Source organism: Neovison vison, chromosome 13 (assembly GCF_020171115.1).
Source record: "Neovison vison isolate M4711 chromosome 13, ASM_NN_V1, whole genome shotgun sequence".
NCBI classification, from domain to species: Eukaryota; Metazoa; Chordata; class Mammalia; order Carnivora; family Mustelidae; genus Neogale; species Neogale vison.
The window spans coordinates 150,922,160-150,934,804 of NC_058103.1; the positions used below are offsets into that span (position 1 = coordinate 150,922,160).

General features: G+C 58.6%; 1 protein-coding gene across 5 annotated transcripts in view; it reads right to left on the reverse strand.

Annotated features, from left to right (window-relative positions):
• Positions 1 to 12,645, reverse strand: part of ARNT2 (aryl hydrocarbon receptor nuclear translocator 2) — a 142,176-nt gene that overhangs the window by 85,268 nt on the left and 44,263 nt on the right. For 4 of the 5 annotated variants that reach the window (XM_044232101.1, XM_044232103.1, XM_044232104.1 and 1 more), the window contains exons 4-5: positions 7,729 to 7,942; positions 4,043 to 4,256 (exon numbers count right to left, since the gene is read on the reverse strand). In XM_044232101.1, the coding sequence (XP_044088036.1) occupies positions 4,043 to 4,256; positions 7,729 to 7,942 (428 nt within the window). The remainder of the gene's footprint in view (positions 1 to 4,042; positions 4,257 to 7,728; positions 7,943 to 12,645) is intronic. The other variant, XM_044232102.1, reaches the window with a different exon arrangement.

The following is a 12,645-nucleotide window of genomic DNA, read 5'->3' on the forward strand; positions in this document are numbered from 1 at the left end:
GTACAGTGTCTACTCCAGAAGAACCACAATCAGGATCTCAAAGGGGTGTCTGTACCCCACATTCACAACAGCCAAAACACAGAAACAAGCCCGATGCCCACTGACAGACGGGGCAGAAAAGGAGGAACACGTGTACAGTGGTATCTTGCAGCCTTGGGAAGGAAGAAATCTTATTTGCGACAGTATGGATGAACTTGGAGGCCATTAAGCTACCTGACGTGAGGCTGTCACAGGGAAGTACTGTACGATTCTCCTTCCAGAGACATCTAAAGTAGCTGCTGCAGGAGCAGAGAAGAGAAGGGCGGTTTCCAGAGGCGCCAGCGGACAATGGGCATTGGCTCTGAAGGGTTACAAAGTTGCAATCACACCAGGTGGATACATTCTCGAGTCCACTGGTAACACTGTGTCTGTCGCTAACAAGGCAGAAATGCCTGCTTTGAAACATGGTAGGAGGATAGAGCTCAGGGCCAGTGCTCTGACCACAAAAACAAGAAAGAAATAGCAAAGAAAAAAAAAAAAAAAACCAACCGTAAAAAGTCACAAGGAAATTTCTGGAGGTGCGGACAAGCTCAGTACCGTGATGACGGTGATGGTGTCGTGGGTGCACGTGTGTGTGCACACCAAGATCTATGCCCTGAATATGTGCAATGTTTTGTACGTCAGCATGCCTCGAGCCTCAGAGCTAGCAAGGACACGGAGGAAAAGATTCTTGTCATCTACTGTGGTTATGTTTTATCGTCATGGCAAACACCAAGTCAGCAAACTCAGAGCCGCTGCTCCAGGGGAAACGGGCTCCTGCCAGTTTCGAGACACAGCCGGAGGGTTGCACCCGTGGGTACGGAACCATGTGAGGTATGTTTCTGTGTGAAGACACCTTACCTGATACCGCTGCCCCCTGGCCCCCGAACTGCCAGCCACCAGCACCGCGCCTCACACACGCCACCCCCGCCCCAGCAGAGCCACACTCAAGACGACCACCACCTGCCCTCCAGCTTCTCCTCCGGCTCCCCCCATTTCTTCAATCAGTGCACTGAATTCTACATGGGGACCGTGGACAAGAGTCGAAAATGGGAGCTAGGAATTTCCAGGGCGGAGAGAGGAGAAGGAGGGTCAGGAAGAGAGAACCAGAATGGGCCCAGGGGCAGACTGCCCGGCTCCTTCTCTGCCAGCAACATTGCTGTGGGTGAGGACGCCACCCTCTCCTCTCCCGGCTGAACCCCGACAGACAGACCCGGCCCATGCTACTGCAAGATGTCTCCCACAAGAAGTCATCACTGCCTCTGCAGGGGGGACAGGTGACCCCGCCACCGTCCCTGTGACTCTGCACAAGCAAGCACCCCTCCCCAGGGGCCGTGACCTGGGGGAGCCAGCGTGGGAGTCTGAGGGCCCATCGCTGTCATGAGGCGACTTGGCCTCTCCCACAGAGCCCACTCAATGCCCCACTAGCCGGCCCAGGCCACCTGCAATTCCCACGGACAAGGCCTGGGCCCTGCCCCACACGCTCCCGCCGTGACCCCACTGGGGGAGGGGAGCATGGCCCTGTTTGCCAGGCCTGCAGCGAAGGGACAGGAGGGCTTGAGACTCCCATCCAATAACCAAAAGCATCAAGTCATCCCCGAGGTTTGTTATTCTCAGTTTTAGGATAGCTACATGTTGGCCAGTCACAGAGTCTGTCCCTGTCCCGTGTCCTGAGGCCCCACAAACCCCCAGCCCATCCACTGCACTGAGCTCTTCTAAGCTTCCCACCGGGTCCACGAGCTTTTAGGTTATAGTGCTGGGAGTCACATCACGTCTTTCCAGCTCTGGAGAGCCAGTCCCCTTCTCCCCTGACCATAGGACCCCCTCCCTAGCCTGCCCTGCTCCTCGTGAGAGGACTTCAAGCAGACAGAAGCTCAGAGGCCTCGCTGGCCACCAGCCCCCAGGTCTTCTGTCTTCCTGGAGAAATTCCTGCACTGCCCCCACTCAGGCAGCTGGGGCCACCATCCAGGGCCCACCCCAAGGATACTCTGTCCAAATGGGGTTCACGCTGCCCCTTTAAATTCTGTCATTAAAGTTTCCCAGGGATGCAAGGGTCCACTGAGCTCCAGTGAGTCAGCTCACTAAACCCATGGCCAGAGCCTGACCTCCCCATGACCATCGCCTCCCCCTACCCTGCATCTGCCCCAGCCCGGGCTCCTGACTGGGTTTCAAAAAGCCACATCCTGTGGTCAGACACACAAGTCTAAGGAAAGCAGGGAAAGGCGGCTCTTTCCGGAGAAGGTGATTTCAGCTGTCAACAGTTCCCGGCTGATTTATTTTCCTTTTCCTATCCCTCTGGAAGGCTTAACTTTGTCAGGTGTCTTCCTTAGAATTTCTACGTGGAACTCTCTAACTGGGCTCCAGGCTGGGACAGCAGACTGTGTCCGAGTCTATTGTACTGTCTTTGACCCACGCGTGGTGCTCCGTGCCGGGCCGGGGGACACGGTTACAGAGACGCGGACGGGAGCAGAGCCCAGAGCCCCTCCTCACACCTGACCCCTCCCGTCCCCTCCTCTCATAGGGCACGGACACGACACCGAGAACACCGCTGCTGTGGTCCAGAAACAGCTTCTCTGTCACTTCGGAAAACATTCCACTCGGTCTTAGCAGCAGTGCCGTGGGCTGGACTGGGGTCTCCGTCGGTATATTGAAGCCCTAGCCCCCAGAACCTCGGAACACGACTGTATTTGGACACGGGGCCTTTAAGGAGGCAATTCCCATTAAATAAAGCCGAGAGCGGGGCGTCCTCCATGACTGGTGTCCTTACTGGAGAAGAGACGTGGCAGGGAGCGGAGCACGGCCGCAAAGCAGGCCCGTGAGGACGCAGCGAGCAGGCGCCGTCGACAAGGCAAGGGGAGAGGCTCAGCAGAACCCAACCTGCCGACATGGGATACGGGGCTTCTAGAGCCCGGAATGGGGAGAAAATACATTTCTGCCAATGAGGCCACCTTCCGAGGTGTTTTTCTCCGGCAGCCCGGGAGGACTGATGTAATCAGCTCAGCACAGACTCTCGCGCACCCGGCTTCGGCCGAGCGCCGGCCTGGGGAGCGAGGCTCGCGGGCTGACACAGAGGAGAACGCAGGCCCGGCTGCTCCCGCCACGGCGGGGACTGGACGGCCCCGATGTACCCCACACAGCGGAATGCGAACATCACAGCACAGTCAGCGCTACTCCAACAGTTGTGCGGAAAATGCAAATGTGTTCCCACGCTGTGTCCTGGGGAACAATCTGGTCGAATGTGAAGTTTGTCTGCTGAGGAACGAGTTTGTTCACAGGCTGATGAACACAGAGACACGTATGCAGCCGAACGGAGCCGCCTGGGCACGGAGATGCCGGCCCCCCCGCTGGCGTGCGTCCGAGCCCCCGTCCGTACCTGTGCTGTCCCAGCCCTCTTCTGACTTCTGACTTCACAGCACTATCCTCGTACCGACGCACAAAAACACACAACGGCAACCCTTCCAAGACTCGCCTCTGCAAACAAGTGCCACGCCAGCCTCAAGGTCCCGTCTAGGATCCTATTCTTGTTTTCAACTGTCACGGATCTTTCTTGACTGGGTGGTCCTAACCCACGTCTTCCCCACAATGGTTTCTATTTCATGAGTCTGCATATTGCAGTGATTTCCAGGAACGTGCATGTTGCATTACAGCAGAACTGACTTTATTTAAATGGTGCAGTAATGAACTCCACGGCAGGGAGCTGAAGCTTAAGTAATAAAAGCCCTGATCGTGATCACACGTAATTACATACTTGAGGCATAAATCTCATTACAGAATATGCGGTTCTGGCCAACGTACCGATATCGCCTCCTAGTGACCACATCTTCTAATTGCAGGTAAAATACAGGAAAAAAAATGAATTGAAAAAATTCATGTAATAAAAACGAATTTTAAAAAGCGTTATGGGGTAAATGAAGCCACTGCACAAAGCAAGTCAAATACAAGTACAACTGACACACAAATATGAACTCCCCGGAAAGACGTTTGTCTCCAGAGTCAAACAGCCTGTGGGGGGAGCCGCACTGACCTGTCATGGAGTTTTCTGAGGTGCACAGCTGCTCTCTGAGCTTCTCCACGTCGTCAGGATGCACCTGTTCGTACAGGGTGCTCCCAAACCACTCTGACTGGGGCTGGTTCAGCACAGGGGTGACGGAGTCAGACACATAAATCACGCGTCCGGTCTCTGCCGCCACCACGAATAGAAAGCCATCTGCTGCTTCAAGGATGAGGTGCTTCAGTTCCTGGGAAGCAAAGATCAAGAGGAGGACTGAGTGCAGACGAACCCCATCCAATTAAATTTTCACCTCAGCAACCTTCCATTTTTGCTCCCTTGTTGTGATATGCAAGTAGTTTTAGAAATTTGATTCCTTTTTATAATTGAAAAATAAGCTTAAAAAGGCACACAGCTTGTCCTAGCTCTAAGATACAGCTACTGCAGGTACGGCTGGCCCTGATTTAACCAGCCCTCTCTTAGAGAGAGAGGAAACTTCCAGCCCAGGGGGCTGATGGAAAGCAAGGAGTGATCACCAGACTGTGTCGGAGGCCAGAGGTGTGAAACCGCAGTCATGTCCTGGGGCACAAGAGGGACCCAGCACACCGTGCTCGGTACAAAAGGTGCTGCTGGAAGGAAGGGAGGGGAAGAGAGAGCGGAGAGCGGGAAGGACAGTCTCCCAGCCACAGCTCCCACGCTGGGGGTGCACTCCCGCTCCCGCTCCTCCTGCCCTCCAGGCTGAACGCCGGCAGCGGGTACAAGGGTCTCTCCTTACACTGGTACATCTGTCAAACTTCCAGAACTCCCGCACAAGCTCTCAGAGCAATGCTGGGGCACGGCCCAGCACCCCACATTGTCCGTATCACCTCACAGTGAGGAGAGAGTCTGGCGGCACCAGCCTGGAGGTCATGCGGACTCACCAGGCTCGTGACTGTCCGTAAAGGCAGAGAGGAGCTGCTTGGAACGCCCCCACATGCCCTTGTACCCCTGTGCCCTCAGGTGTGCCTCCAAACACCCCAGACGCGGATAACGGATGCCCTTCCCAAGAGCAAAGGTCAGCCGTCGGCAAGTACTTCTTGCTGGGAGCCCTTCGTTCAGGTGTCGCCCAATAGAGAAGCCTCACGGAAACCCCACACAGACCAGAAGGTGGGACTCTGACGCCACGGGCCCGGCTGAGGGCACTCCAAGGACCCAAAGACCAGAAAATGGGGTCTACTGGTGAGCAGAATCTGGGAAGTCCTGAGCCCTTGGCTGGGTCAGAATCCTCACATCATCTGCCTGGGAACCTAGGGCCAAAGAAGACTATACAGCATTTTCTGAGAAAAGTTTATTTTGTCCATTTCTCTTGCTTTGCACTTCCGCGGATCCGCTCACTCAGCTCAGGGAACGGGTCAGCAGTTTTCTTCTCAGGATCGGAAGACGGAAGAGTTTCCAACAGGAAGGACACAGCACAGAGCAGGGGTCTGGGAAAGCTGCGCGTTCTGAGACCAGGGCCGAGGCTGAGGACCGTGGGAAGGTGTTAGGACGGAGCCTCACCTTTGTCGCGGCCCCCGGTCTACGCTCCCCCCCCACCCCCCGCCAGATTCGTCTTCCGGGAGCCTGTCACTGGCCATCAAGGTCCCCAGCCTCTGCTCTCCGGTTAAACCGACAGGAAGGCTCACGAGCGTGGGTTCTGGAGGAAAAGCAGGCTCCCCTCCACGGCTCTCAGCTGTGCACCTCTGGGCACATGACCGTCCTCAGCTTCCATTTCTTCCCACGGTTCTTCTCAGTGGGATTTTGTGAGGTTAAATGAGGTCTTGTCAACTATCACATGATTTCATTTATGTGTGGAATTTAAGAAACAAAACAGAGGATCATAGGGGAAGAGAGGGAAAAACAAAACAAGATGAAATCAGAGAGAGAGACAAACCATAAGGGACTCTTAACTCTAGGAAACACACTGAGGGCTGCTGGAGGGGAGTTTGGGGGGGATGGGGTCCCTGGGGGGTGGGCACGGAGGGGGCACGGAAGGAGCACTGGGTGTTACACGCACGTGATGAATCCCTCACCTCTACCTCTGAAGCTAATTAACTGTGTGTTAATTAACTGAATTTAAATTAAACTAAAAGAAAATAAAAATAAATGAGGTCTATGTGTGGAGGCTTGATAAGGGCTTGGCACACAGTCGGTGCTTAGTAGATGCAGCTGCGTTCACACCCACCACGTGCCAAGGGACCAAGGGAGACACAGGGGCTGGACGCGCCTGGTCCGCATGCCCGCCGGCTCTCCCCGCTGCCCAGTGCTTGGTCACAGAGACCGGGATGTTCGTTTCAGACAAGGACCTGGCAAGATTTTTGTGAATTAAATGCAAATAAAAAGGTTTGTTCTACAGAAAACAAATAAAGTTTAAAAAAAAAAAAAAAAAAGTCTGTTCTTAACCGCAGCGACTAGGAGGTGTGGAACACGTTTCTGCCCCCCATGGAGACACTGCACCCACAGGAAGCCCCAGCATCACAGGAGGTGGGAGTGGCCCCTGCGTCCGCAGAGGGGGACACGGGGCTGGGCACCAGGCTCCCAGTCCTCCAGGCCGTGGTCATGATACAGCCAGACCCCCTCACCCCTGTGAGGGGAGGCACCCCAGGGCCCCCAGCATGGCAGAGAAGGACGCCTCTGCCGCAGGAGAGGGCATTCACCTGTGTCCATGTCCGCTCCTTTTCCTTGTCCTTTCTCTGAACCTCAGCCCCCAACTCGATCAGGTCCAGCCCCAGCAGCAGCAGACCGTCTGTCTCCAGACTCGCCTTTCGCTCCCGCCTCCCAGGCCCTGCCCTCACGTTTCCCTCATGCCAAGCCCCCGCTCTCCATCTCTCCAAGGGCACTCTGGGGCCCCTCAGAGCCCAGTGATGCTGGGGAGCCCCAGGAACGGATATCCTCCCTCACGTGGGGCTCCCCCCGCTCCTGCACCCCAAGCACATTGTCCCACGACCGCCTGCCGGCCCGCCCCACGCCCACCACACACCAAGGCCTTCTAGGCCCATCCTTCCATTGATCCACTGATCCTGCAAAAGCCCTCGGGGCAGGGGGGGGGATGCGGAGGCCCAAAGTTCCTGTTCACTTCAAAGATGAACCAATAGAAGCTAATAGCGTCTGTAGGTCTGTCCCCGCTGTGGCACCCGGAAGGGCAGAGAATAGAGCCTGGGTTCACGCAGTGGTTTACAACATCTGTAGCATGCGATCCCCACCCCCCAAGCCATGCCGCACCTCTGCTCTCCCCAACTCTTCAAGGCCTGTCCAGCTGTGAGAAGGGCAGCCCGGGGCCCAGGCCACCTGAGCCGTCCGTGGACACGCTTGGGGCCACCGTTGGACCCTTTACAGCAGGAACCAATACTAGTGGCTACACAGCAGGAACCAATACTAGTGGCTTCTCGCTTGGCTAGAACGAGAAGCACATGGATCACCACGACTGCCGGCCAGCCTGGCGTCCGCACCACGGCCCAGCAGCAGCAGCGCGTTCGGACCAGCGCACCGCCCGCCCCCACCTCCCCGCCCCCACCTCCCCGCCCCACGGATGTTTTCAGCGAAGCCTCATGAGGGTTCACGGGAATCATAAAAGCCAAAGACACGGAGGTCACACAAACACCGCCCGAAGAAAGCAAATAAAATCTGATCTCGGTTCCCCACGCAGCCTCCCTCCCCGGTGACAGCTACTCGGTCCCTGCCCCCGGACGGTGTGGGGACCGCGGTACCTGCTCCGTCAGGAAGGAGGGCTTGTAGGCGCCGTCCGTGGACTTGTTGCCGGTGCCCCTCATGGACTTCATGTGCGACACGGCCATGCGGAGGATGGTGAGCTTGTCGGGCTTGCGGGCCAGCGCGCTGCACGTGGGCACCATGTCCGACAGCTCCGTGATGTACTGCGTCATCTTGTTCCTGCGCCGCCTCTCGATCTCGCTGTGGTTCTCTCTTCCCGAAAGCACAAGAACAGGGCGGGGGCGGGGAAAGAGACGCGTCAGAGCAGGGGTCACTGCCCAGCGGGATGAACGGGGCACATCCGCGAGCGCCGAGCGACCAGGAGACACACGCGCCCCGGGGCTGGTGCTTGGCACGCTGGCGGCGGCGCTCGGCCCGGTCGGCCTGCGTCCCTGCGTGGGGGCAGGGGGGTGCACAGGCCGCCAGGGGCCTCCGTCTCCCCTCGCAGTGTGTTCCGAACTGCCCTTCGTTCCCAAGCCCCCAAGTGCGCCAAGCACAGAGAATTCTGGCGTTATCCTTCGGCTGCGGGAGGTGAACCGACCTCCGCTCCATCCGCGCGCCGGAACCCGCACGCCGCGATCCACGCATTGAGACCTGCGCACTGGGATCCGCACACCCAGTCCTCACACCGTGACCTGCACACCTGATCCATGCGCCAGGATCAACACATCGGGAGCCGCACCCCCGATCGGCCCGCTGGGACCCACACCCTGGATCCGCACGCCCGATCCACGTGCCAGGATCCGTGCATCGGGATCCGCACACCCGATCCGCACACCTGGCCCTGCGCACCGCGACCGGCACGTGGTGGGCACGCTCGCACACACCCGCACGCAGATGGAGCTACCCCCACGGGGATGTGTGCTTTCCTTCGGGCCCATCGTGAGAAGCACCTCGGGGCCCCACCATCCTTCCGTCAGGGAAACCTTTGCTCTGGGCCCCGCACATCTTTCACTGCCTAGGACAGGCTGGCCCCTGGCTCGTTAACCAGCCCACGGCCAATTAACCATTACAGATTACTGAAGTCAGTCTCCGTGGTGGGTTATGACGGAACACTAGCAGAGAGGACAGTGGAATGTTTGCATTCTGCTGTCATTACCTTTAGGATGAAAGAGTAGGTACCAACTCAGCTCCACACCCTGGCACAATGTTATTCGGGTTTAAAGAATGGTCTAGAAAGACATGAGATGTCTGCAGGAGAATTTAGGGTTTCACTGGGGCTCCCAGCAGGAGAGGGACATGGACAGCACAGGGTGGATGAGGCCGCCTGCCCACCCCATGTCTACCAAGTGGGATGGACCCCCACCCTCCCAACCGGGCAATACACCGGCCATTGGGCACAACCACGCGCCAGCCGTGTGCCAGCCGCACACACGGAGGGCCGCTGCCTGCGCCAGCAGGGGAAGGCGGGCCCGCAGCAGAGCTCACGGCACTGGTGCGAGCTGACCAGCCTAGTGGGCACTTTCCACCCTCTCTACCCGAGGAGCACTGGGCCGGGCACTGCAGGGGAGGGGACGAGAGGAGACAAGGATCGCTCGTGCCCCTCCTCCAGCAGCCGGGGGTAACGGGGAGGCACAGGAATTGCCTTGCATAGTCTGGAAATGAAGCCAGTATAGAGTTAAACCCTGTGAAAGCGCGCGGAGCATAAAAACCATGGGGCAGAAGGAGAAAGGACAGAGGCGGTGGCCCAGGGGGCCACAGGGCTGGAGGGGCCTAGACCAGGAGGTGTCGTGTGGAGGAGACCAGCAGGATCAGAAAGGTGCAGGCAGGCCGGCTGGGGGGCGGGCTCGACCTGGAAAGCAGTGAGGAACAGGGAGCACGAGGTGTGTGTGTGGAGGGGTGCCTGAGCCCAGAGGGAAAGCTGGGAGAACGCCCGAGCTGACAGCTGAGCAGTGGGACCAGTGCAAATGCCCTGTGGCAGCTCCCACTCCTCAGGGCAGACCCCGGGGCAGGGAAGGACACACACTGTTTAGGAGAAATGGTTCTTGGGTAATGGGACAGGGCCTGGTTACCATGGGGAGATGAGAGGCAACCACTCGGTCAGAGGAGTCCCACGTGCTGCACCAAAGTCCGGGTCCCTCCTGGGAAGATACAGGGAAGATGCTGTCCCTCCTCTCTGCCATTCCCAAGCAGGTAAAGAAGCCTCCAGAGCCCACCCAGAACTGACCTTCCTCACCAGCCCCTTCCCCGGCCTCCGCACCATGCACCTGTCACAGGAGGCATGGGGCACCGGCCCTGGGACTCCAGGAAAGGCTTGGTGAGCTTGCTTGGGTGCCTCCCCCCAATCCCCCAGGCCAGCCTGCAGACAAGTAGGAGATTGTGCAGAAAATGCTGCCCGAGGCTGTGGAAGGGGGTATGGCACAGGGCAGGAAGTCTGGCCACTCAGGGGCGGCGGTCACGATGCAGGGGGCAGCCCGCCCACCCCTCCGAGCTCCTGCCCAGGGGCTCTCCTGAGGAGGCGATCGTGCCTCCTCCTCCCTGATAGCAGGAGGGGAGTTCTATCCTGCTGGGCTTTCAGGGAACACCCTTCCTATCCTGGCCAGCCCTCCCTGGGCAGCAGGGCAGCATGTCAGGAGAGCCGAGAAGGCCCGAAGAAAGCCATTCTGTGCAGCCCCGCAACGAGGCTGGCCACAGGCCCTGTGGGAGGACCCACAGAGCCATATCCAGTTGGGAAGTTTCCCTGGCTTCCGAGGCTTCTCCAGAAGAGGCAAAGGAGGGTCCCTCCCAGGGAAGCAGGCAGGCGCCTTGTCCCCCAGCACCACACAAGGCAGTTTTCTGCAAGGCGGCTGGAAGGCACCCATGCGGGAGGCTGCAGATGAGCTTCCTGTGCAGCACAGAGAGGGAGGCAGAGAAAGCCTCGTTCCTCCAAAGAGGACCAAGCCCAGCCTCTGATCCCCCTGCCCCTCAGCATGTTTCTACAGCTGCTCCCAGCTGAGCGGCCTCAGTGATCCCCACCTCTGACCCCTGCAACCTCGCTCTGTGGAAGAGGGGCCTGAGGCTCAGAGGTCACTTAGCAGGATCAGACCAGGCTCCTCCCCAGCCGGTCCCCGGTCCTGGATCCGGAGCCAGGATGCCCCTGCCCGAGAAGCAGCTGCAGCGTCCCAAGGAGGGAAATGCCCAGCAGCTCCGCAAACACAGCTCAGTGCCACGGATGGCCCCAGAGAGGACTTCCACCCCGACCCAGCCTGCTGTTCTCCGGACACTGTCCCTGGAAGTCTCTGCAGGACAGAAGCGGAGGAGTGGGCAGCCGGACCAGGGGAGAAGGGTGTCGCAACCGCCTCAGGCACACGAGCGCCAGACGTCTCTCCGGAGAGACAGCGGCTCCACCGGACACAGATTTCCGTGGGAAGCATGTTACCCTAATCCCAGGCCCGACCTACGGATACGGGCGTCCCAACCGAACCCCTGCTCTTCTGGTTGCTCGTGGGCCCCCCTCTTCCACGGTCAACCCAGCATGTCGGCAACACCTTCTGGCTCATAAGACCCAAGGATGCTGGGCACAGAGAAGTCTAGAAAGTCTGGGAACATTCCTCTCGGGTCTGCCGAACCTCTCCTTGCTGTCAAGAGAGCTCATGTGGCCAGTACATGTGTCCCAGACATGGTGGCAGGTCAGATGACAAAGGACAACCCTCGCTGCTTCCTGGCCATGCTCCCTGCCTCAGAAGGACTTTGAGCATCTTCCGACCTAGGAACAAAAGAGCCAGCGTCCTCAGCTAAGTCTAGAAGCTTCTCAGCACAGTCTAAGAATTCCGCTCCGCCGGCCAGGAAAGATCCCCGCAGGGCATGCGTGCCACGCAAATGTCTTCCCCCTTCCGTGGGGCTGTAATCATCACACCTGCCACGGGAACAGGGTCGTAAATCCACACGGAAGGATTCAAACCAAAATATTGTCACACCTCCCAGGCTGGAGGAGGCACACGTGAGTGTCCAAACCACACGGAGTCAAACGGAAAGTGTCAGCGTTTCAGAGTAGGAGGGATTAAACACAGAAGCCGAGCCCGTGGGAGGCCGCCCTTCCCAACTCCCTCCCTCCCCACGACGGGCTGCGCTCCGCGGACAGAAGCGGAACTCCAGCAGGCGGAGCTGGATGCTGCCGGCGTCCCGGGCAAGAGACGGGCCACCGACGGCGGGACCTCAGGAAGGTCATGGGGACCCACTCTCTAAGGGTGAGAGAGCCCTGGAACACCGCCGGGGTTTTGGTTCCGAGCTTACTGGTCGTCCCACACCCATGGCGTCGTGGCCACAGTCAGAGCCTCAGGAGTGCCTGCAAGATCGTTGGGATGTTTGGAGAAAGGGTACAGAATGAGCCCAAATACGGCAAAAACCGGGTTGACAAGAATGAGGGCAGTGAGCACTGGGTTGTTCTAAGCTGTAAAGCTAACGTTACAAATACGTGTATAACAGAAACGTTACAAATGCATTTCCGTTCCTTCTTTTAACGAACCGCGCGCACACGCGTACGGACGTGTATGTAAATCACACGAGGGACGGGGCGCGCAGCTCTGACCGCTGGTGACAGCACGGATGTCAGCCGACCGTCCCACCTGGGCAACAGTATTCATGCCGCTCCCCACAGGCGGCGGCTGAGCGCAGCAGCGGGCGCAGGAAGAAATCCCGGACTCATCAGAAGACAGAGCGCCGGGGGTTGGGGGCACGAAGGAGGAAGATGGCCTGAACCACAGAGCGTGTGGGCTGGGCCTCTCCTCCAGGGGGGCTCTCCGTCTTGCTGGGCCGGGTGGGTGCTCACCCCCCCAGGTGGGCCGGGGCACCCATCCTGGGCCGGAGCCAGAGGGGCTCGGGGCTGGCCTCCCCAGAGGGTCTGCCCCACTCGCGGAGGCCAGGGAGACGCCTCTTTGGAGAAAGGCTTTGTGCTGTGTGATGGGTTTTCCCAGAGATGGAGAGCCCGTCACCCTCCA